We start from the raw sequence: 22172 nt of genomic DNA, 5'->3' as shown, positions 1-22172 counted from the left end.
CACCCCATGGTCCCTGCTGTTGCCCCTGGGGTTTCCTTGTGTGGATGCCCATTGCCCTGCTCAGAGGACACAGGGCTTGGGGCTTACCTGTGTTGAGGGGGTTCCTGGTTGGGTAGGGAAGCTGCTGCTCTTCCTCCTATGCTTGTTACTGCTGTACCCCCACCCTGCCCTCAGCTCCCCTGCAGGCACATCTGCTGTGAATTTTGAGCAGGAGCAAAGAAAAGATGTACACGAGTACAGGGTCTGTTATTTATTTACATAAAAACACAGACTAGTGCCACAGTTCCACCCCTGAGCAAACAGCAGCTTCCTGTGCAGGCCAGGCTGTGTTTGCAGACCTGTGTACTGAGAGACCCTCTCCCCACTGTGCTCTGGGAGCTGCAGGGGCAGGGGAGGGAGGAGCAGTCCTGAGAGGCTGAACTTGGCTCCCAGGTCCTCTTGCCCCTGCTGTGGGAGTGCTGCTGGCAGCTCCTGTCGCTGCCTGCTTGCCCCTTCCTTCTGCCCCAAATGAGTGAGCTAAAAATACCCCCTACACTCACATGCAAGGAGGACCCTACAGACCCTGCCGGGCCCAGGATGTGGCTCCAGAGCTGCGGCCTGGTAACAAACTCCTCTACTCTACGTGCCGGGCCGCCAGGACATGCCGGGTGCAGTTTTGGCGCTCAGGTTGCCAGTGGGGGCGAGGGCTGCTTGGGGCTGTCCCTGCCCCCAGAGCCGTGGTGGGGCTGGGAGGAGGCGCATGCAGCTGGAGTGGCCACCGGGCAGGACGGAGGTGCTGATCAGGGTGCAGTGCTGCAGCCGGGCCCCTCTCCGTGCTCAGAGGCAGCTCTGCCTCTTCTCGGGAAGGGGCTTTGCCACAGGGCTGGAGGGGGCTGTGAACCACACTGAAACCTGGTGTGTGGCACTGCCCTCTGTCTCTTGCCACTGAGCCCCTTCCTAAAAGTGCCACAAAGGCTGTGCTGCATCCCCTGAGGACACCATGGGCTCCTTGGGTTCCCTTCCTGGGCTCATCCTGCAGCCAGGCACCCCCTGCACTGTGGGACTGGGGTGGGCACCTCCAGCAGCTGTTACCCTTCCCAGGGTTGCTCCAGGTGAGAGGGGCCTCGCTCACACCCCGGAGCATAATGGGGTGCAGAGTGATGCCCCCCACTCCTGCACACTGCAGGGCATCCCCCACACAGCGTCCGGGGCCTGGGCCCACCTCCCCTGTGCACCAGTGTCACCAATCCAACTATTCCCAGTGAGGAGCAGAGCTGGGGGCAGGTGGTGGCAGCTCTGCGCGGGAGGGAGCCGGGGATAACATATACACACCACCGGCGGGGGAAGCGAGGAGTGATGCACACGCGGAGACGGACGGCAGCGGGACAGCGCCGGTGGCGTTGCAGTGGCTCCAGGGTGCCGTTAGCACATGCGCTTGTACGTGTAGATATAGGCCTTGCAGTTGGGACACGTGTGTGTCACGTCCTTGAAGTCATCGAACAGGCAGGGGATCAGGCAGCAGCAGAGATCACACCTAGAGCACAGGGAGAGGCAGAGATGCTGAGCTGGGGCAGCCCCTGAGCACAGGGATCATTCTGGGCCATGGGCAAGAGATGTGAGTAATTGTAGGGGCTGTCACCCCAGGAACCCCTCTGCTGCTCCAGTGCCATCTCTGTGCCAAGGACCCCACCATGCCCAGCCAAGGCCACCAGCACTGGGGCTACCAGGACCAGGCTGAGCACCCACCACGAGGCCCCAGCTCTGCTTGCAGCACCTACCCCACGAAGCAGCAGAAGAAGCCAAGAAGGAAGCTCATGAGCCCAATCTCGTAGGAGATCTTGGTGGTGATGGCTTGCTGGCAGTGGGGACACACCGTCTGCACAGGGGCACCCTGGAAGATCTCCCCCTGCAGCACTGTGACTGTGGTGGCAGCTCCCGGTGGGACGAGCACTGTGGCTGTGTGGCCACCAGGAGAGGGGTAGGGGCCTGGGGCAGGGTAGTAGCCCATGTTGGGGTGAGGGCCTGGGGGTGGGTAGTACCCTGCTGTGAATGAGAAACATGAACAAGTGAGCACCTTTGTACATGGCAGGAGAGGCCAGATCCTTACGGGAGAGGCCCCCACTCTTTGAGTACAGACTTGGGGCCAACCCTGCTACAGGCACTGTACCCCCCACCCCATCCCAAGGAGCCTCGCTGCAAACCCCAAAAGGCAGCCCCAATCCCCTCTTCTGTCCCCCCATTCCCCGGGGCACCAGGAAATACGTGCTGCTGTGTCGCCCAACACTGTGCAGGACTCACCTGGTGGCACATAGGGCCCAGAGCCATCCGTGGGCATGTGGGGGGGCACGAACCCTGGCTGTGAGGGTGGCTCATATGGGGGGGGTCCAAACTCAGGAGGGGGGATGGGAACCCCCTGGGGCTGTCCCACCACTGGGGTGACACCCTCTGAAAGAAAACACAGAGTCAGCAGCCAAGGAGGCAGCAGAGCTGAGGGGAAGATGGTGTCCTGGCTGTGTGGTCAGGGCATCCACCCCAAGAGGGAAGGGAGACAAGAGGCGGGGGGCACCCCCTTAAGCCCCATCCTCTGGGCCACAAGAAGCCCAAATTCACCCCACAGCAGGAAGCAGTGCCAGGCTTTGAGCTGGGAGTGCTTCCTGCTCTTGTCACTGCCCCTAGGACCCCTCCTGCCTCCCCCAAGGGTGACATGGGGACAAATGGAGCCAGGCTGTGAGGAGAGGCCACAGCCAGGGCAATCCCAGAGAACCCACGCTGCCTTGGGTCCTGTCTGTTTGGCAATGTCGCCCCTGAGCAGCTGGGACACCCCCCAGTACCTGGTGCAGAGGGTGGGCCGTGCTTCTCTTCTATCAGCGGTGCTGAGGGGCCCCCCGGATAGGGTGGGGGTGGGTCGTTGGACATGGCTCCAGGCAGCCCTGCAGGGACAGAAGCCTTTAGGTGACACCAGCCTTTGGTGCCACAGGCACATGGAGCTGCATGGTGCTTGGGGACGGAGGTGACAGGTAATGGGGGAGGCCAGGGCTGGTGCCACCACTGCACTGGCCTCAGCTTCCCCCCCAGGCAGAACCAGGGGTACAGCCCCAAAGCTGGACAGGCTGTGACCAGGCAGCAACTCCAAGGTGTAAAATCTTCCTCCATGGGCCTTCCCTGTAAAGCCCACCTGGTGCACAGCAGCTTCTCAGGGCAGCTCTGGACTGCGCGGCCACGCTCCAGGGCAGTGCTGGGCTGGGACGTGCTGTGCCAAGAGCCTTGGCTGCATCACTGGGGTACCACAGGTGGGGAAGAGCTGCCCACAGCCCCACACCTCCACCCTCAGTGACACAATGCTGTGCCCCAAGGGATGGCAGGACCACCACCGCAAGCCTGAAGCACAAACTCTGGGACAGAGGGTACAAACCCACAGAGCATTTCTAAATAAATCTCTAAATAAATCCAGTGAGTTAAGGTAAGGCCATATTTAACAGCTGGAGCTGTTATTTCACATGGAGTACAATATACCTGTCCTCTTCCCCACAGCAACAGCTCAGAGGCCTTGACAGCTGAGAGAAGCAGCTCCTCTGAGCAGCGTAGTTTGGAAGGCAGCCTCTTCCACTGGATCTGTGTAAAAGAAGATGGCAAGTCAATTACAGAGATGGAGAGGAGTCACAGCTGCAGCACTGTCCTGGCCGCCCTGCCTCTCCCCGGGGCAGGAGCCTCCCCATGTGCCCCCTCAATGGCAGGCATGAGGCTCTGTGTCCTTGGCACGTGGCAACTGAGGCTCTGTGTCCTTGGCACTGGCACACTGAGATCCAAGGAAGTGCAACAACACCAAGAAACCCGATTGCCCTTTTTCCACCGGCTCAGTTATAGCTGGTAGGATGTGACTAAATTGGAAAATCCAAGTGAGAGGCTGCTCACTCAGTGCTTGGGACAGCTGCCATCAGGCATGAGACAGGGTGACACTGCTGTGAGAGCCCAGGGAGCAGTGCTGGGAGCTCCATCCTTCACCCCAACAGGCCAGGAGCAAATGTAGCCCTGCTTGTCCCGCTTGCTGGCACCAGTGTCACGTGCTGGGCAGCCTGCGCAGAGCACGCCAACCTCCCCAGCACAGCACAGCATGCACAGGCACCAGGCCAGGCAGCCAGTGCTGCCCCAGGCCTGCATTGCAGGTGTGCCCACAGAGGTGCCTGTGGGGCTCAGCCACCTCCACCTGCAGCTGCTGGGTCAAGCAGAGCCAAAGACTTGGCAAGCAAGGCAGGAAAACCCATCCCTCCCTCACCTGCTTGGCTTTGCTTTATTCTACTCCTTTTTTCCCAGTTCACACTCCCTGCCACCAAGCAGCCTCCTGCAAGGTAACAGGAAATCTAATCGGTCCCTGGAGGAGCACCATCACCTGTTGCTGCTCACGGAGGAGCACACTGATCCCCCCAGGAGCCCAGCAGATTCCTGACAGGCACAGGGTCTCCCCCAGGAAGTCCGTATTTCCTGACTAGAATTTCTCCCCCAAGGTCTTGAAGTGGTGTTGCAGCCACATAGCTTCAAAGGATAACATCAGGGTAGCTGGGGGTCATCTTCCTCCTGCTTTTTACTCCAATTTCTTCCTGAACAGCCCAGGGAAGCAGAGTTGCCATGGCACAGAGCATTTCCAGGCACACTGCAGAGCCTGCCTTCTCCTTCAGTGACCTACAAAGCTACAAACTGGGCCGGTGTTTCTTTTAGCTCAGTGGGGATGTGAAGAAAAGGAGGATTTATTCTTCTCAAAGTAGCCAACCACCCCACCCTGCGCATCCAGGAGCCTCAGACTTTCCCGTCCCCATGCCTGCAGGGGTTCTGGATGAGGCCAGCCCAACTGGAGTCCTTACCTGGGGACATCAGCCTGCCAGGGAGCTTTCCTGGCCCTCACAGGCCAACTGAACCCACAGCTTTTCTAACATAATAGATCTCCTCCCATTCCCACTCAGATGCTGCTTTCCCATAATGTAACATCTTTCAACACTCCCCAGCCTCACTCCCCCCATCAAAGCAGCTGCCAAGAAAACACAGGAGAGGAGGAGTCCTCCACCAGCCACTCCACCAACACCCATCAGATGAAGCAACAGCCCCAGGGTGAGCCAGCCCGTGAGGGAATGGCAGCCACGAGGGTGACAGCCCATGGATCCCAGAGCCACACATGCACTGGGATGAAGAAGCTGTGGGATGCAGGGCTGTTCTGCTCGTGCTTGGCAGGCTCAGTTGCTCCTAATGCAATATTCTGCTTATTAAGAGAGATCTGTAAAGAGTAAGATGTTGGCTGTGTGCCCTTCCCAGGAGGAAAAGAAAGCCTGTTGCTTTTAAGCCTCTTAGAATCTGTTTCTCCTGTGCTTTCTTTCATCTTAATGTGAGCAGCACAAAACCCAGCCCACTTCCAACAGAGAGCTCTGTGGGAAACGAGAGGGCACTCGGCTTCCCCTTGGCACTGGGCAGGAGGTACCCCAGAGCACCCCTCACTACCCTGGCACCAACAGCCCTGCAGTATTCCAAGATTACCAGGTTTAAGTTCAAGATCTGATGGAATCGCCAATGTCTTGTGCAGGTCCTTTGGAGCAAGGACACACTGCAAGATCCTAAGACTCAAAAGGAGCTGGTTATCATAGAAGGATGGAGATAGGAGATGCTATTTCCAGCCAAAAATGCAGATTAGCTCTTCTCAACTGGAAGAACAGCTTTTACCTGTTTCCTCTGCAAACTAACGACAGAGGGTAAATCCACTATGGAATCAGAATCATTACAAGCCCTGCTTCCATTAAACACAGAAGATGGGCAAAGGACCCCCATGCCCCCAGGGAATCAATATTTGCTAAAGAAAATGAGAAGATTCCCATTAACCTGCTGGGGCACAGCAGTGTGACAGACACAACCAGGACAGCACAGCTCCATTGCAGCCCCCAAGAAAGGGCTTGGCCCACCCTGGCTGTGGCCTCAATCCGTGTGTCCTCCCCTAGCTCTGTGCTCCCTGATCTCATTCCAGGCAGCTTTTGGGTGAGAAGAACAAAACCATCCTAGGTCCCCTGTCCAGATCAGAGGTGTAACTCTCAGCCCCAGGAGGTCTGTCTGAGGCTTCTCACACAGCGAGCACAGCCAAAGCGCCGTGGGGCAGCACATAACCCTGCCTGTGGAAACACAATGCTTTCTAATCTGCCTCCTTCCTGTGCTCAGCAACTCTGCATCCAGTTAATGAGGGACTGTAGAATCCTAGAATGGTTTGGGTTGGAAAGGACTTTAAAGCCCATCTCATTCCAAGAGCCTGCCATGGGCAGGGACACCTTCCACCAGACCAGGTTGCTCCAAGCCCTGTCCAACCTGGCCTTGGACACTGCCAGGGATCCAGGGGCAGCCACAGCTTTTCTGGGCAACCTGTGCCAGGGCCTGCCCACCCTCCCAGGAAACAATTTCTTCCCAATTTCCAATCTAAACCTGCCCTCTGTCAGGGTGAAGCCATTTCCCTTTGTCCTGTCATTCCAGGCCCTTGTCCAAAGGGCATCGATCAATACCCTGAAGCCCCTGGTTCCCATTACTGACATGTTCAAAACTGATAGAAAGCAGCTTCCAGCAGTGATGAGAGAAGCTGATATGTCAGGGTCCAGTGTCCCATGCGGGCTGTATTCCCTCTGTTACATCACTGCAGAAACAGTTTGGGATTCAAACACTGCAAGAGGAAAGGTCTGCACATCCCACCTGCTTTCCAAACAGGTAAGGTGGGCACCACTCGTCAAAAACAACTGGTGTGCAGTGGGACCAGGGAATATCGTGCCACCAGAACAGGTCCTAACACCAGAAAATAGATAATGCCACAGAGAGGACAGCCACAGATGAATTCCTCCACTGCCTGGAGACACAAAGATTTGGTCTGCTAATGCCATTCTTCCCCAACAGCAACTGTTTGTGCTTCAAGCTGCTTCCTCCTGGATGAAATCTCCACAGGTGAGACAAACCTGGCAAGGGCAGAGCAGATGCTGGCAGATCCAACTCACGTGCAAGCCCTGATGGTGCAGTGCTGGCCCCGGCAGCTCTGAGTCAGCCTCACAGCCCCACTGAGATCCATCCCAGAGGCCAAAACAGCCTGTGCTGTCCTTGCTCCTGCAGCACTTATAACTGAGACCCACAGCAGCTCAGCTTTGTTTTCTCTATGGGAGCAGTGGCTCCAGCCACTGAGACAGGAAGCAGCGTTTGTTCGTACTGAACCACATTCAGTGACATGAACACTTCAATAGCTGCTGCTGCACATTTTTGGAGCTCTTCCTCCACAAAAAAAAAAAACCCAAAACCTTCTGATATTTGAAAAAAGAAAAAAACCACACTAAAATTCAATGAATAAATAAGAGAAAATATATGAGCACTTTCAGCTTCACTGCACATCAAAGAGATGCAGATTCCAATTTCCAGGCTTTTGGAAATACAGCTTTAAAAGCCGAGAGTTCTGAAGACGCTGGGCCCTCACTGAGCCCAGCACCCTTCCTTTAGAAACAGGAACAGCATTGTGGCCAACACCATCCCAGTTTTCCTGACCCCAGGAAAGATACCCATGTGCCACAGGCTATGTGCTCCAGAAACTGGGAAATACCGAGACTACCAAGGGGTATGGGCACAAAAGGCAGATCACATGCTGGCAAAATGTCATTTGAGGCAAAGTCTGTTACTCTTCAAAAGGGGCTTTAGGGGCAGCAAGGAGGGAGAACCGAGCAGGGTGTGCTAAGGGGGCAGAGCCATACCCTGACTGTGGCAATCCCAATCACCCTCCTCCACAATGGCATTTCTGAGCGGCAGCCTGGAGCTGCATGTTCCCTGTATTACACCTGTGCCCAGAGCTCACAGGGATGTTGCCCTCTCCCTGGGCTGTGCCCAGAGCTCACAGGGATGTTGCCCTCTCCCTGGGCTGTGCCCAGAGCTCACAGGGGTGTTGCCCTCTCCCCGGGCTGTGCCCAGAGCTCACAGGGATGTTGCCCTCTCCCTGGGCTGTGCCCAGAGCTCACAGGGCTTTGCCCTCTCCGTGCTCATGCCCGCTCGCACACAGTTCACAGGGATGTGGCTCAGCTCCCACCACACGCAATCCCACCGGACAGCTCTTACCTCCAAAGGAAAGACAGCAAAAATCTCTGCTGAACACGCAGTTATCAGTGGTTATTTCTGCCTGGTTTTTATGCAGAACAACAAAAAGATGTTTTCCCTGCAAACGGGCCAAAGCTCCCCCTCAGCTTTGCCTCTTCCCATGCGCATTTGCTGCCTCCAGCCTGCACACCACCTCCCCAGAACCAGGAGGGGAGGAATAAACAGCACAGAGTGCTTCAGCCTCCTTCAGAAAGAGGATGTCCTGGCAATCCTTGACCATGTACCCGGTCCTTTACCCGCTGTTAACCTTGGCAGCACCTCCTCAACTCCTCATCCCGGTCCTGGACAAGGCAGCAAGAGGGCGCATGTCTGCAACGCTCCGCAGGCGCCGATGGAAACGGAAACCCAAGTGAAGGACTGAAGGAAAGGTCTGTTCTTTTTCTGAGCAACTCAGCTGTGTTTTCCCAAGTCCAAGTCACTGCCAGAGAGCGCAAACCCACTGTTCAGGAACATTCAGGCTGCTCCCAGAACAGCAGATTTCTCCCACACTTCTGCACTAGGATTTCAGCTGCAGAAAACTGCTTCTTCCAGGAGGGTCAGGCTGTTCCTTCAGTGCGGGCACAGAAAGCTCAGCTGACAAGGCAGGCCAGCAGCTCTCCTTTAAAACAAAGGAATGCTGGAGAAGAAGGTTTTTCACCATTCAAACCAGGTATGTCACACAGCCAAAGCTCCCTGCTCTGCTCTCCAGTATGTGAATCTCCAGAGGAGCATCCCCATTGCAGTTTTTTACCTGGGGACCTTGGACATATCGTTTGACCTTCTGTGTGCCACCGTCACCCAGCAGCCAAATCACCTCAGAGCAGGATCCTTGCTGGGAGCCAGGTGCTGTATCCAAAGCAAGATCTCTCAGGGCATTAAATCCAAAGCACAATCAGATAATCTCCACAGTGCAGCCCCGGCTCAGCTGTCCTTGGCCAGAGATTCAAATTACCACTTCCAGCAGCTCCTCCGCATGGGTATCAGGAAAACCAGACACAAAATCCTCCCTGCTTAAGACAAGGAGGCTTTATCTGCAACACCCACAAAGGGTTACATGCAGGAGGAGCGCTTGCAGGACCTGCTGCTGCCTCTGGGATTCTCTCCAGTGCTATTCACCTCCGGATGGGCTGACCAAGCGCTCTTGGCTCTTCACACTGGGGCTGCAGAAAAAGCCTTGCCAGGACCTGGTTAACCTGAATATTTAAAGAAAAACCAGCCAAAATGAAAAGAACAAACTGGGGTAGTTCTTTCTGTCTGCTGTTGGCTCCCAAGACGTGGTACGCGGCTGTGGGAAGTATCACGTGCTGGCAGAGCTCACGGTGACATCCAGGAGCCAGGAGGGGCTGCAAGGGAGGAGAGGTCACAACCCCACACTTCAAAACTGGACTCCAGCTTCCACGTGTCAGGACACTGGGGAAGGCTCAGGTGTACACAGAACACTCTGCACCACCAGGGCAGCTGAATTTGGCCCCCAAAAGCCAGTTTTCTAAACACGGAGCAAGCAGGGAGCACACTGCAGCCAGGCTGCCCCCAGGCTGCTACTGGCCCTAGAAAACCCACTCTCCCACTCAGGAAGTGCTCACTGTTCAGACCCTTCCAGCTGGTGTCCTGGCTGCAAAACACCAGGTGTGCTCATGGATGTGATTAAAAAAACATTAAAGATAAACCTGAGTTCCTCTGCATCCTACCAATGTGCTCCAGAGAGATGAGAAAAGGAGGGTGCTGCAAGCCAAATCCCTGGGGAAGCAGAGAGCTTTTCTGTGAGACTTTCACTGGAGTTCACAAAGAATCCAAGCTAGCACTTGATAACATCCATGGGAAAGCATCCAGTGATACCAGCAGCTGTTGCCTCCAGTCCTCTGTATCTACTTAATTTTCCCCAGGAGGATACATCCTGCATTACATCATCCCTTTGATATCAGATAATATCCGTGATAACACAACCTGCCAGAATCTCAAGCAACTAAACCCAACATCTACTCCAACACTGTGTTTTAAGGTAGCATCAAACACAACTGTGCCACAAGAGTAGCTGTTCATTTAAACAAGCAAACAAAAATACCCCAGCTCAAGAAGCTTAACAGCAAGCAGAAGCCTCAGGAGGTCGGGAGAAGCTCCACAGCTGCCAAGGACAATCACAGATCCGAGCTCACCTCTGATGGCAGCCCAGAACAGAGGCTTAAGGATGACTTAGGAAGGGATCAAAGGCAGAGATGTCAGTCCCTCCCACTCCCAGCACTCGTGGTTTTGGAGACTGGGCAGCCTGGAGATTCTCCATGGAGCATTCCCAGTCACCAAGTGCTGCCACAGCCAGAGCAGCAAGTTCTGCTCTTCAGTTACCTACACAAAAAAGGTATCATCTCCTGCTGTCAGCATCTGCTGCCTCCCATTTGGGGGACACCAGTACAGAGAAGGTGACTATACGAGTACACACTATGTCTCACAGCCAAACCCAGGGTTTTATAGATTCCCTTTCCAGCACTAAACTAAAAATATTTTATTTCTTTATGCACTCATTCTTTCACCTCTCCCTCCTTCTATAGAATTTTTTGAGAGAAAGTCAAATAACACAGCTACATCATTGCTGAATCAAACTGAGTAGACGTGTGACGTCCATTAAATGACACAGTGAGCTCCAAGGGAGGAGGAAATTAGAATCAGAGATGATCAGCACTTTTGCATTTCAGTTTCAGAATTAATCAGAGCCCAAGAGCACATTCAGAATTCCCGTGCAGATTTTGCAGCACAATGAAATAATTTTGAATATATTGGTGGTGATTCCAGATCCATTTTCAAGTGCTGTACAAAACATATGCCATGGTACTGATGTTCCCTTATCCTTAAGGAGAGCACCAGCTCGCTGCAGGACTGGCTCCAGTCTCCAACATTAGCATTTCCCATGCTCACAGATCCCCCTGCCTCGGCGCCAGAGAAGCTGCTGACATTCAGATTTAACAGTTACAATGTCACCTTGCACTTTTTTTGAGAACTAGTGTGAAGTGCTCTGTGTCACTCAATTTTATGTAAGGCCAAGGCTCACTCTCTGCAAAGGAGTGTGGTTTGGGGTTCAGCAGAATCATGTGTGTAAGGCCTGAGATCTCTTCTGAGTCCCACTGCCAACAAGGAGGACCCACATGCACCCAGAGATGTGCACTGAAAGAACTTTTCCGTGCTGAAGCTGCTCGTATTACCACACTCACTTTCTTGCTCCCACAGAACTTCCCAGTTCCAGACTGGGACTTCTCTTGGAGTTGCCTAGGGCCACCAGCATGGGGCTGGACTGTCCCATGGCATTTGGACAGGAGGAGAGTACCTGGCACTGCCCTGCTCCCAAGCCCAACTCATGTGAGCTGCTCAAAGACAGATGACAACGTCCCAGAAGGGAAAACCCTTGGATTAATCAACAGTCACTGAGTGTGCCCAGTGCTGGGCACCCCTGAGTCACACACAGCTCCTGCCATCCCCAAGTCTCCCTCCAGTTCCCACCAGGCTCAGCTAGTCCACACTGACTTCCAGGTCCAGTGAAGTCATTTTCACTCCAGGCATGACTGTAGTTTCAATTTGCAGCACCAGTTCCTGCCAACTCTTTCGTAACCCCTTCCCCAAAGCTCCTACTGAAAATCTAGGACAGAGCTGGACCCCGAGCAGCCCTAACACACACAACACCTCACCTCAGGTCCCTGCTCTAGGCTCTTCCAAACCCTTTCTCTGTCACAGCAACACCCCACTGCTTTGCTGCTCCATGAAAAGCATCGCTGGTCAGAGGGTTTGGAACAGTCCAGAGGCCGGGTCACTGCTCCCACAGCAGAGGATAGGACTGGGGAAGATTCAAGCCCATAATAGCAGGATGCCCTCAGGGCAGGTAAATAGCTCAGCTGCTCAAATCCTCTCCTGAGCCTGAGGAAGACGGAGCAGCTGCCACAGTTACTACACTAAACAAGCTGGGAACTATTTTCTCTCACATCAGAACAGCCCAGCAGGCAGCTCCAAACTGAGCTCCCACCATGCTAAACCATCCTGAATCATGGCAAGGAGAGTCTGAAAGGCTAAATTAACACTCCCTATGGCAGCCACAAGCTCTGGGGGAAACCTTCGTTCCCAAAACACAAATATGCTCAGATAACACCTCTGTGGAAGACCTGCAACAAGCCCAGGGAAAGAGCTGATATTTAACACCAGTGGAAAGGGTCTCTAGTCCCCGCTTGCTCAAAGACCGTGAAGATTTTGGAAGAGCTGAGTGGTCCCAGCAGTGCAGGTGGGAAGGACAAGCTGACGCTTCAGCACAGGCCCAGACTCCTGCCAGCACTTCCTGATATAGCACAAAGCAGAATAAAGGCATTAAGTTAATTAGGAGACAAACCAAAGATGCCTCTAAGAAAATGGCATGCACACACCAGCAGCAGCTTTTAATCCAGTGCTCAGCTAAAAACACAAGACCAGAAGAGTGGGCAGCAGCCAAAATCCCATCCCCGCTGCATTCCTCTACTCCATGTTCCAGGCTTTATCCTCCCCGCCAACACACAGATCCAGCTCCCCTTTTGCCATGAGCTGGGTGACTGGGACCCCTGAGGACCTCAAAAGCATCCCAGGTTGGAGTCACTGCAGCAGGGGTATAGCATTGGCTCTAGTCCATGATTTCCTCCCAAAATGGAGCTGCACTGAATCCCATGGGTTCCTTTCCCTCCTTTAAAAGGGTACCCTGCTTCTCATTTGGAGAAATAATCAATACAATCTAACAGGCTGCTTTTCATTCATCCCCAGCCAGAAATCTAATCTCCTGTTAACAGCACAGCCCTGAACACACCATTTATCTGCAGCGGGTACCAGCACGCGTGGATTTTACAGCTGTAGAGAGTGGGGCTGCCTGCATCACAAGGACTTAATTTATTCTCAGAAAGGCTAATTTAATCTGGCAGTGAATGTTCTCAAAGCCTCCTCACACAGAGCAGCTTTTCTCTTGGTTGGCTTAACAACAATACAGCATATCCAAAAACGTGGAGGGATGCTAAGGAAGAACACTGCCCCTGTGTTTTGAGCCCTCTAGTCTGAGAAATTTCTCTTGGTAACTACAGGCTTTCAGAAAACAGAGTCCCTCTGGTTTTTTAAAAAGCCAACTGTACTTTCAAGGCAAAATATACAACAGTTTAGGCTATTTCCCCCTCACATACAACCGCGTCTTGACAGAAAGAACTGGGCTCTTAATAAAACTAAAACCCAGCAAAGATTGTTTAGCTTTAGACAATTCATTCACTTCCAACTGCATATCAAGAGCAGCAGCCAGCACACCTGGCTGGGGGTGCTCCCTGCCACAGCAGGTGACTTTCCCCAGCCCGCACTACAGATAAATAAACCTCAGAACAAATCCAAAAGCTTTTTGTTTTAAAAGGCTGGGTAACTGCACCATGAAGTATTTCAGAGAGCATCCTTCAGCTTCCCAGCCTCTGCCATCTGCAGGGGGGCAATAAATAAGCCATCAGAAAGTTTTTTCGTTGTTTTTAAATTCTGTGTGGTATTTTCCCTTTACCTGTGACAGAGGTAGCATGTACCCACAGCCAGGCTAAGCTGATCCTGCATGGACATGGCATCACGTGCTGGTCCTCACCTGGATCTACCCCCTGCTCAGTAGATCACTGGAAAGCCAAGCACAGCTCCTTGGAGTCAGAGGGGCTCCAACAAGGCAGATTTAAGCTTTACAATAGACAGAACTGTAGAGTCCTCCACACTCAGGACTGTCACCACCATCCTGCTGGGAAAGAAAAGCTGCTGCTGTGCAAAGCCTGGATCATGTCAGAGAGGGCTCCTTTGCTATGAGGGCAAGAACGTGCCCCAGATGACATCCAACAATTTAGGGTGAATTAGCAATGTGGGAACAAGGCAAAAATCAGAGGGAAGCAGAGCATTTATGCAGGCCACAGGAGAAATAAAGAAGAAAACAACACAACACTCCCCTTGTTCCTATCTGTCAGGAGTTGCTGTCCCAAGAATAGCCTATTCAGAAACCAGGAAACTCAGAGAGCAGCAGGGAAGGGCTGAGTCATGGCCATTTGGAGAAAAAAAGAAACAACCCACAACAAACCAACCCAAAAGGCAAGGAGAGAAAACAGGGGACAACAGCTGTTCTGGATCGTGGAGATATGAACCAGTCAAACCAGAACATATTAGTCAATCTTTATTTTCAAAAGCTCTGCAAACACATGGTACTGCCATAAAAAGCAATTGACCCTCCCTTTGCTACTGGGAAGCAAATTGTTGTACCAGGAAAAGTTGCTGGTGCTTCCCGGCACCAGCCCCGGGGCACAACACCCCCTCAGCCATGCACAGCTGCCAGGACAAACTGCTCCCAGTTTGTGCCCTGATTTTTGTTCCTCTGCAGCATTAGCATCCAAATATCCCAAAGATTTACAGGCTGGACAAGTCCTTTCCCTTTGGAAAAGCACATCCATCTCAGGGATGCTATTAGCAGAGGGTGAGGAGCCATTTCCCTTCCCCACAGTGGAAGAGCACGAGGTAAAACATGACTTGGATGGGTTTCCCACAACTCTGTGGACAGATGAGCCAAAGCCAAGTGCTCCCATCTCACATCCAGCCTCAGCACTGCCTGTCTGGACCCCAGAAAGGCCAGGCTGAAGTTAGGTTTTGCTCAAGTCTTCCCACAAGACAGTCTTTGTTCTGTGACCTAAATGAAATCAATTGTACAATAATTCTCCCCAGCACAGCAATCCTGTTCACTCACCCATCATCTGAAAGATTACACCTGCTCTCCAGCTGTGGGACTCTGGGAGGAAGGGATTTCTGAGCAACGAGGGGCTTATTTTTCATACAATTCCTTGATGATCTCTCACAAATCAGGGAATGGGGTGGGGTTGTGGCTATCTTTTCAATCAAACAACTGTGCTTCAAAACATATTTTGAAAAACACCTTTTAATTCATTTTATCTTGCCCTGTGAGGTACTGTCAGATTGAAGCTGCAAAGGTAGGAAGTGGGAAGCCCCTCAGAGCTGCTGCATGTGAGGAGTGGGTTAAGACAAAGCCTGCTGTCCCCAGACTGTGGCAGATCACCTGTGCTCAGGTGTAACTGCTCACCTTTCCCAGCTCTGGGAATGGCTGGGAAAACCACAACCCCTTCATATGTACGCCCAACCTTGACACTAAATCCAGAATGACAGCTCAAGGAAACTGTCCCAAAGCAAACAGGCTCTCATGGTTCAGATTGTGAGTAAAATTCCTTTCCTCTGTGACCACACAATGCAAGGAGCAAATAAAGACGAAATACAGTTACAGCATGGGCTGATGTGCATGCATCACAGTAAGATGAGATGGATGGAATTTAGGATTGTAAGACAATGCAGGATGAACAGTAAATGTGTAAGCTTAAAGCAAGAATACTTCTTCCAAAAACATCTTTCAAAACTGTTAATAGGGAGCCAGGCTGTTAGGGCAAGGTAGGGAAGATTTTTTTTCTAAATGCAGAGACTGGCTATCGAAGAAGGTTCAGGAACATACACAGGAGGGGAAGTTTGGGGCAGTGGGACCCCCATCTCAGCACAAATGCTTTATCCTAAAATCTGTAGGAGAACTGGGTAATATTCTATTTTCTTATGTACAAAGAAGGCAAAGGACAGAACTATTACTAATGCACAGTAACTTTACTAATCACAGTAAGTAACAAATAAATTACTTAATTTGCACAGAAAGCCACAGCTCAGCTCTTCATTCTCTGATGATCTCAGGTTCCACCGTGCCAGGTGGTACAAAGTCAAACATGCACTGCCAGCAGCTGCTCTGCACAGTTCCTAAGACACTAATCACATTGCCACCTTTTGGGGCTATTTCTTTTATTTTCTTACTCTAAATGCAGGCCTGCTAAGAGAGCCCAGATTAAAGACAGCTGCACTGAAGTGCCTCACGTGGAGATGTGCAGCATGAAGCACTTTGCTCCTGCCTCCATCCTCCACCCAGATCGATGACCAGAACAGAGCTGCTCTCAAACAGCTGTTTCTCACCACCACAAATTCACAAATTTGAGACTGCAGCCACAAGGCAGCTCAGAATGAATGGGCCCAAAGCAAAACTGTAACAGCAGCCGAGAGTCTCCCTGAGCATTTCACGCCAGAAATAAAAACTGAGCTCCCCCTGCCTCAGAGACTTTATTCTGGTGAGAAAATGGATCGTGGCTTCCTATGGCAGCTGCTCCAATTGCATTCCTTTTGATCAGAGGAGACAGGTCCTATGCAGAGCATGTAAAGATCTGACACTGCTCATGGAAGTGGCACAGCTTCTCTCCAGGTATGAGATGGATACCCAGTGCTGTTTGGGAACAGCAGGAAAACAGCAAGGTGAACATCACATCGCAAGGCAGAAGTTTCTCATCGTGTGTTTTTTGAAGGAAAAAGTGTACACAGACCTCTGTGTTTGCACACTTGTGTGCTCAGGTGCCTTGCTCTGAAACCTTCAGGAGAGTGGATTGGCTCCAGGCTGGAGTCCTCTGCCTGTATAAGAGCTGCAAAATCAGGTCCTGGAAGCAAAACCAACCAAAAACCTCCAGCGCTTTGCAGAACTACTGAAGTTCCCACTACAAACCATCACTGTTCTTGTATCAGGAAAAAGGGAAGAGTAGTGGACAATTCAAGTCCTTTTAAGGCATCGCTGACTGCTGCTAAGAGCCACCAGGCACATCAGCATCTATTTGCTGTTTCCCAACTCTCCTGTCCGCCCTCTGTTCAGCAGCTTTGCACAGACCACTCTGGGAGAACACCTTCTGAGAAGTTGGCACACGTGTCTAGAAACTCAGATATATTCAGTCCTGCTGCCTTTGTCATTATTTTAATCTCCATATTATGCAAATGCTATTTATTGCCTGTCTGGCTCACCTGGCAGCCACCAACCTTTCCTGGAAAGGTACAGGAAAACTTTCACATGGTACATTCAGCACGTGTACAGAGCCCTGGTAACAGTGGCAGGAGTGAAGCACCAGCCCCATTGCAGACCCCACAAAACCCACTATTTAAAAAAAATTTAGTTTCTTTCAATCCAGGATATTCTCTCCCAATTAAAGCAATCATAAGAAATCAAATGTAGGGGTTTATAATATACCACAAACAGACATAGAACACTGAATTTCATACTTCTCTTTACCCACAAGCAGAAAACAAGTCTTGGATCAGAGCAGATACTAACAAGTTTGTGTATTTCCTTCCAAAACCATTCATCCTCATACTGGAAGATCAACCACATCCTTTGAACACATGCATTTATCTGCTAAATTCACATCTGAAAAGGAAAAAAAAAATATTCTTTTATATAATAAAATCATTTTCATCCCTTCTTTGCTGTGTTAGTAAGACCATCAATGGCAACACTTCTGCAGGTACCAACACTGTGACAAGGACCCAAGCTCCCCCCAAAACATACAGATGTTGTGGACAGGCTTTAGTCTGGCCCCTGGCTGAACATTCCTCATCTACAGGAGCACCTTAGCTGTGCTCCCAGAACGTGTTTCCAACCTGTGCTTCATCCAGAAGGAAAGCAGTGCCCATTGTGTGGCTTCCCAGGCACAGAAAGAGCTGATTAGGAAGCAACCTTCAAAAACTCTCATAAACACTCATAAAGCAACACCAGGTGCTGAGAGACATTCTCTCTCCCTTCGTAACTGCAGCTGAGACAGAGCAGAACAGAAACACAAGGAAGTGAGTTTCAGAACTGAATTTGAGGTGCAAGACCTGTTGCGGGAACACAAGAAGCTCAGCATGGTCTTCCATCTTATTAGGAAGGGCTCAGGTTCTGAAATCAGAGAAGCTCCCTCATTGTTACCTGTCCCTGTCACACCTGTGGCAGGATGTTTTGGTACTCGGTAGGAACACACACATCCCCATTCCCAGCACCAACCTGAGTCAGCCCTGAGCAGACATGGCCACAGCAGCTCCACCACCCCTGTAAGAACAGCTGGGCACGACTGACCACGTTTGCTCCACTTGGCATTGCTTGGGGACATCTGGGGACACTGCTCCATCCCCCTGCCCTTGTTACAGCCATGAAGTCACTGCCTGCCTACCTCCAAGCAGGAATTAGCTCCTCACGTAACGCCTAAGGAGGACAGAGCAGGTATATCGCTAAACACTTCCGCGGATTTCCTGGGGCACACGGATGTCACCACAACGTTGAGACAGAGAAGCCTTTGGGAGAGGGAAGTTTTCAGCCTGTGCTTTCTACGTGAGCTTGTTTAGCTCCTAAACGTGAATGAATGACATACTGTGGTTATATACCACGCTATGTCTACGTAACACTCACTGTAGTTTTCCCTGCTGCCTACTCTGGTCACACTGTGAAATCAGCAGGGCCCCTGCTGAAAATAAAGCCCCATTTTAAGTACTTTGGGTGAAGGGAACAAACAGGAGGCTCTTGTGCATATTCCCAAAGAGTTTCTCAGACAGTTCTACATACAGCCCAAACCCACTAGAATTAGAATTTGAAACATTAAAATCATTGTGCCTGACCTCGTCTCTACCACCTGATATTTTAGGCTCAGCCTAGAATGTGACAACTGCCAGTCCCCTTCTCAGTTCTCACTGGTGCAAGGAGACCACCTCAGAGCAGCTTTTCCTTGGGCCAAGGGGCACAAACCTACACTTGCAGAGACCTGGAGAAGTTTAACCTTGAGCATGGCTCACGTGGAGGATCCAGAGGACACTGGCATGGCAGTGTCCATCCCAGCCTGCATATTCCCACTCCTCTGCAGAGCCCTGGAGCTCTCCCCAGGATCCCAACCTCATTCCTCTGTTTAGCAGCAACCACCACTCCCTGTGCTTTTCCTAAAGCAATCAAACACTGCCTTACAGCTGTTACCCTTTACCTCTCCAGTCCCCTTGGGAGGGAGAACCCAGATCTCACCATTTTAATGGTTAGAAACCTCCCAACTTCCCACTAATGTTTATTCCTTGGTTGCTGTGCCACATTATACATTAACTGAAGGAGCTCTCCTTATTTCACAGTGCCAGTGTGCCAGTATCATCCCCACCATCATAATTTCTCTTCCTATTTATCAAGACATCTCAGCTTCTTTCAGCTCCTCTAAAATGGGCTCATCCTCCCTTATCACTGGGCGAGCTTGTCTCTGACGAGCAGAGATAACGGGAAACACACATATTCGTTCCTAGGCCTGCTTCCCTGCTCTCCCAGGATCTGTCTGGATCGCATTTGCTCCTCTCTCAGCTGTGCCCTCCCTGCAGCCCCCGTCGTCCTCCCCGCCAGCTCACGACCTCGGCCGGGCAGCAGCGCTCGCCTTACACCGGGAAGTCTTTTCCCAAGTACACGACCTCGCTTTCCACCCGATTAAATTTCATCCCAGCTCTCCCGTCCCAACCCTTCCCGGCACTGCTGAGGGCACAGAGCTGAAGCTTTGTAAGATTTTAGCAGTACCCTGCGACAATTTGTCAGCGTTAAAGGCCCGTCCGAGGCCAGGGCTGCGTCCCGCTCCTCTCCCGGCCCATGTCCCCATCCAGCCGTACCTCTTCTGCCCGGCTCCGTAGCGAACGCTCCAGCCACGGCGGAGCACCGAGCCCGTCCCTCGGCCTGCCTCCTCCTCACACAGTTAAACAGGGGTTGATTTCCATCCCTTTTCTTCCCAGCAGCGTGGTACTGGTCTTCTCCTGCCTACGTCCCCGCCTACGCTCAGTGTCCCCTCAGCGCCGAGTGTCCTCCCGTGCTCGGTATCCCCCTCCGGTTCTCAGTGTCCCCCCCGGTGCTCGGTGTCACCCCCCGGTGCTCGGTGTCACCCCCCGGTTCTCAGTGTCTCCCTCCGGTATGTCCAGCCAGCCCCGCTGCCGGAGAGGCCGCCGCGGCCTGTCCGGGGCTGAGGGGGCCCGAGCCGCCTTCCAGCCGCGGCCCCCGGCCCCGCAGCCCCCCGAGTCCCGCCGGCTCCCGCGCCCGACCCCCACCGCCCACGGGCACCTACCGGCTCCCGGCGGCGGCTCCGGCACCTGGCGGCGGCGAGCGGGGCGGGCCGGACTGGGCGGGCGGTGCCGCGGCGGGGCGGGCCTGGGCCGCGCTGGGCCAGCCGGGGGCCGGGCCGGGCCGGGCCGGGCCTCCTCCCGCTCTACTGGACAGCTCCGGGGAGCCACAGAATTAGGGAATTACAGCGCAGTTTGGGTTGGAAGGGGTCTTGAAGATCATCCAGTTCCACCCCCTGCCACGGCAGGGACACCTTCCACCAGACCAGGCTGCTCCAAGCCCCGTCCAATCTGGCCTCGAACACTTCCAGGGATGGGGCAGCCACAGCTTCTCTGGGTACCCTGTGCCAGGGCCTCACCACTCAGACAGGGAAGAGTTTCTTCCATATATCTAACCTTAATTTCCCCCTCTTGCAGTTCGAAGCCATTCCCTGTTATTCTGTCACTCCATGCCCTTGCCCAAAGTCCCTCTCCTGCTCTTTTCGAGCCCCTTTAGGTACTGGAAGGAGCTCTGAGGTCTCCCTGGAGCCATCCCTTCCCTGTGCTGCCTTCCCTACCAGGTGTCCCAGCTGATGCCACACATGATGCCCTGCTCTGGCAGATGTCCTGCCCCACACAGTGACATGCCCATGCCATAGATTCTGCTGCCCCAGCACCAGGGAGCCTGCAGAACCGCGATGGCACCTTTCTGGCTCCAGTGGTCTGAGCTGCACTGCAGGGACTAATTAAAAGAGCAGTATTCTAAGAACACAGCCACAGGTGGTTTCAGTCACTTCTCACCTGCCCCTAGTGCTCCAGAGATACTTGCTCTGAGATTTAGGTGTGTTGGGTCCCATCCTGCCCTGGCAGCTCTGCCTGGGGTCACTCTGGGCTGGAGCACACAGCTCCCACTTCCCAGGCAGTAATAGCCATATCCCTTGCAGGCTCCTCTTCTCTATTCCCTGTGTGACAGTGAGTGGCCAAGCTGCAGGTGACAGCAGGACAGGCAGGCTGTCTCCACGTCAAGGCATGATGTTGTGGGAGACATTGCCACAGCACCAAGTTCAAGTTTAGACTCTGAGTGGGAAATGCTGTAGGTAACATCAGAAATATCTGCCTCGCTCACACCTTGCAGCAGAAGAATGTGTTGTGGTGGCCTTGTGCCCTCCTGTCTTCTCCACAGGCAGCGTGGGACTGGCACGCAGCAATTCCAGCACTTCTTCATCCCTTGTGAAACCTGGCAGCCCCAGGCCAGTCCCACCTCACATGTTGTGACCTTGGCTTTGAGCACAACCACAGAGCAAAGAGAAAAGGCAACAGTACTTTGCCAGGGTGATGAAGCTGAAGCTGGGACGCTTGTCCCCTTTGGACATCTTTCACTTCAGTTTGGGGGAACTCCATGGGCACCACTGTGGGCTGACCCGATGTGGCTGCTGCTGTGGGTCCCAGGGGCTGCCCAGGCTCTCCCCTCCTGGAGCAGGGTGGAAGGGCTGATTTCTCTCCTGGTCACAGCAGAGGTGTGGCAGGAGCTGTACCAGAGCACTCTCTGTGAGGTGCCCACTGGCAAGGTGCTGCAGGCTCCCAGGTGCCAGGCTCCTTTGCTTGGCAATGCCCCTTGGCTCCAGCATGGCTGGGGCTCTTCTCTCTCCCCAAAACCTCTGGGGCTGTTTTGTTTCAGAAGCTCTGGCTGGGAGCTTAGTCCTGAGGCCTTGCAGTGGTGGCCCAGAAAGCCCCACACAGGCTGGGCTGACTGCTGGAGCAGCACGAGTCCATAGGGACCCGTGTCAGCCACAGAGAGCTTGGTGGGCACTGACATCTGTGTCATGCCAGGCCACTGCCAGGTTGTGCCAGGTGAATGGCAGGGCCACACTCAGCCCATCTGAGTCCCCAGGCCACTGCAGCCCCCTTGTCCCTCTGCCTCATGCTCTGACATGGCTGGGGGAGATGTGGTCACTGTCCTCTGGGGCACCCCAGTGCTGGCCGTGCCCAGGGCCTGGCAGCAGTGCCGGGGGGTCTCCACAGCTATAAATCCACCCAGGTTTGGGACACAGCTTTGGTGGGGGCCTGCAGGAGCTGGCCATGCCCAGAGCAAATCTTTGGTGTCTGTTTTCAGCCAGCTCAGGGAGCTGGAGAACGTGGCTGCCCATCTG

The 22172-nt window shown here is 53.1% G+C and overlaps 1 protein-coding gene across 4 annotated transcripts; it reads right to left on the bottom strand.

The window, feature by feature from the left end:
• Nucleotides 1-235: 235 nt before the first annotated feature.
• CDIP1 (cell death inducing p53 target 1) lies at nucleotides 236-20102 on the bottom strand. Of its 4 annotated transcripts, none has more exons than XM_048321273.1 (6): nucleotides 20049-20102; nucleotides 3493-3591; nucleotides 2811-2909; nucleotides 2278-2424; nucleotides 1758-2022; nucleotides 236-1513 (listed from the first exon to the last, which is right to left on the bottom strand). In XM_048321273.1, the coding sequence occupies exons 3-6, from the start codon at nucleotides 2893-2895 to the stop codon at nucleotides 1402-1404; spliced, it is 609 nt and encodes a 202-aa protein (XP_048177230.1). In that variant the 5' UTR covers nucleotides 2896-2909; nucleotides 3493-3591; nucleotides 20049-20102; the 3' UTR covers nucleotides 236-1401. The 4 variants fall into 4 exon arrangements, with proteins under 4 accessions (XP_048177230.1, XP_048177231.1, XP_048177232.1 ...); XM_048321274.1 differs by lacking the exon at nucleotides 20049-20102 and adding an exon at nucleotides 19603-19797; XM_048321275.1 differs by lacking the exon at nucleotides 20049-20102 and adding an exon at nucleotides 8366-8796.
• Nucleotides 20103-22172: the final 2070 nt, after the last annotated feature.

This window comes from Corvus hawaiiensis, chromosome 16 (genome assembly GCF_020740725.1).
Source record: "Corvus hawaiiensis isolate bCorHaw1 chromosome 16, bCorHaw1.pri.cur, whole genome shotgun sequence".
In the NCBI taxonomy this organism is placed as follows: domain Eukaryota; kingdom Metazoa; phylum Chordata; class Aves; order Passeriformes; family Corvidae; genus Corvus; species Corvus hawaiiensis.
This window is presented reverse-complemented; position numbering and strand designations above follow the sequence as displayed.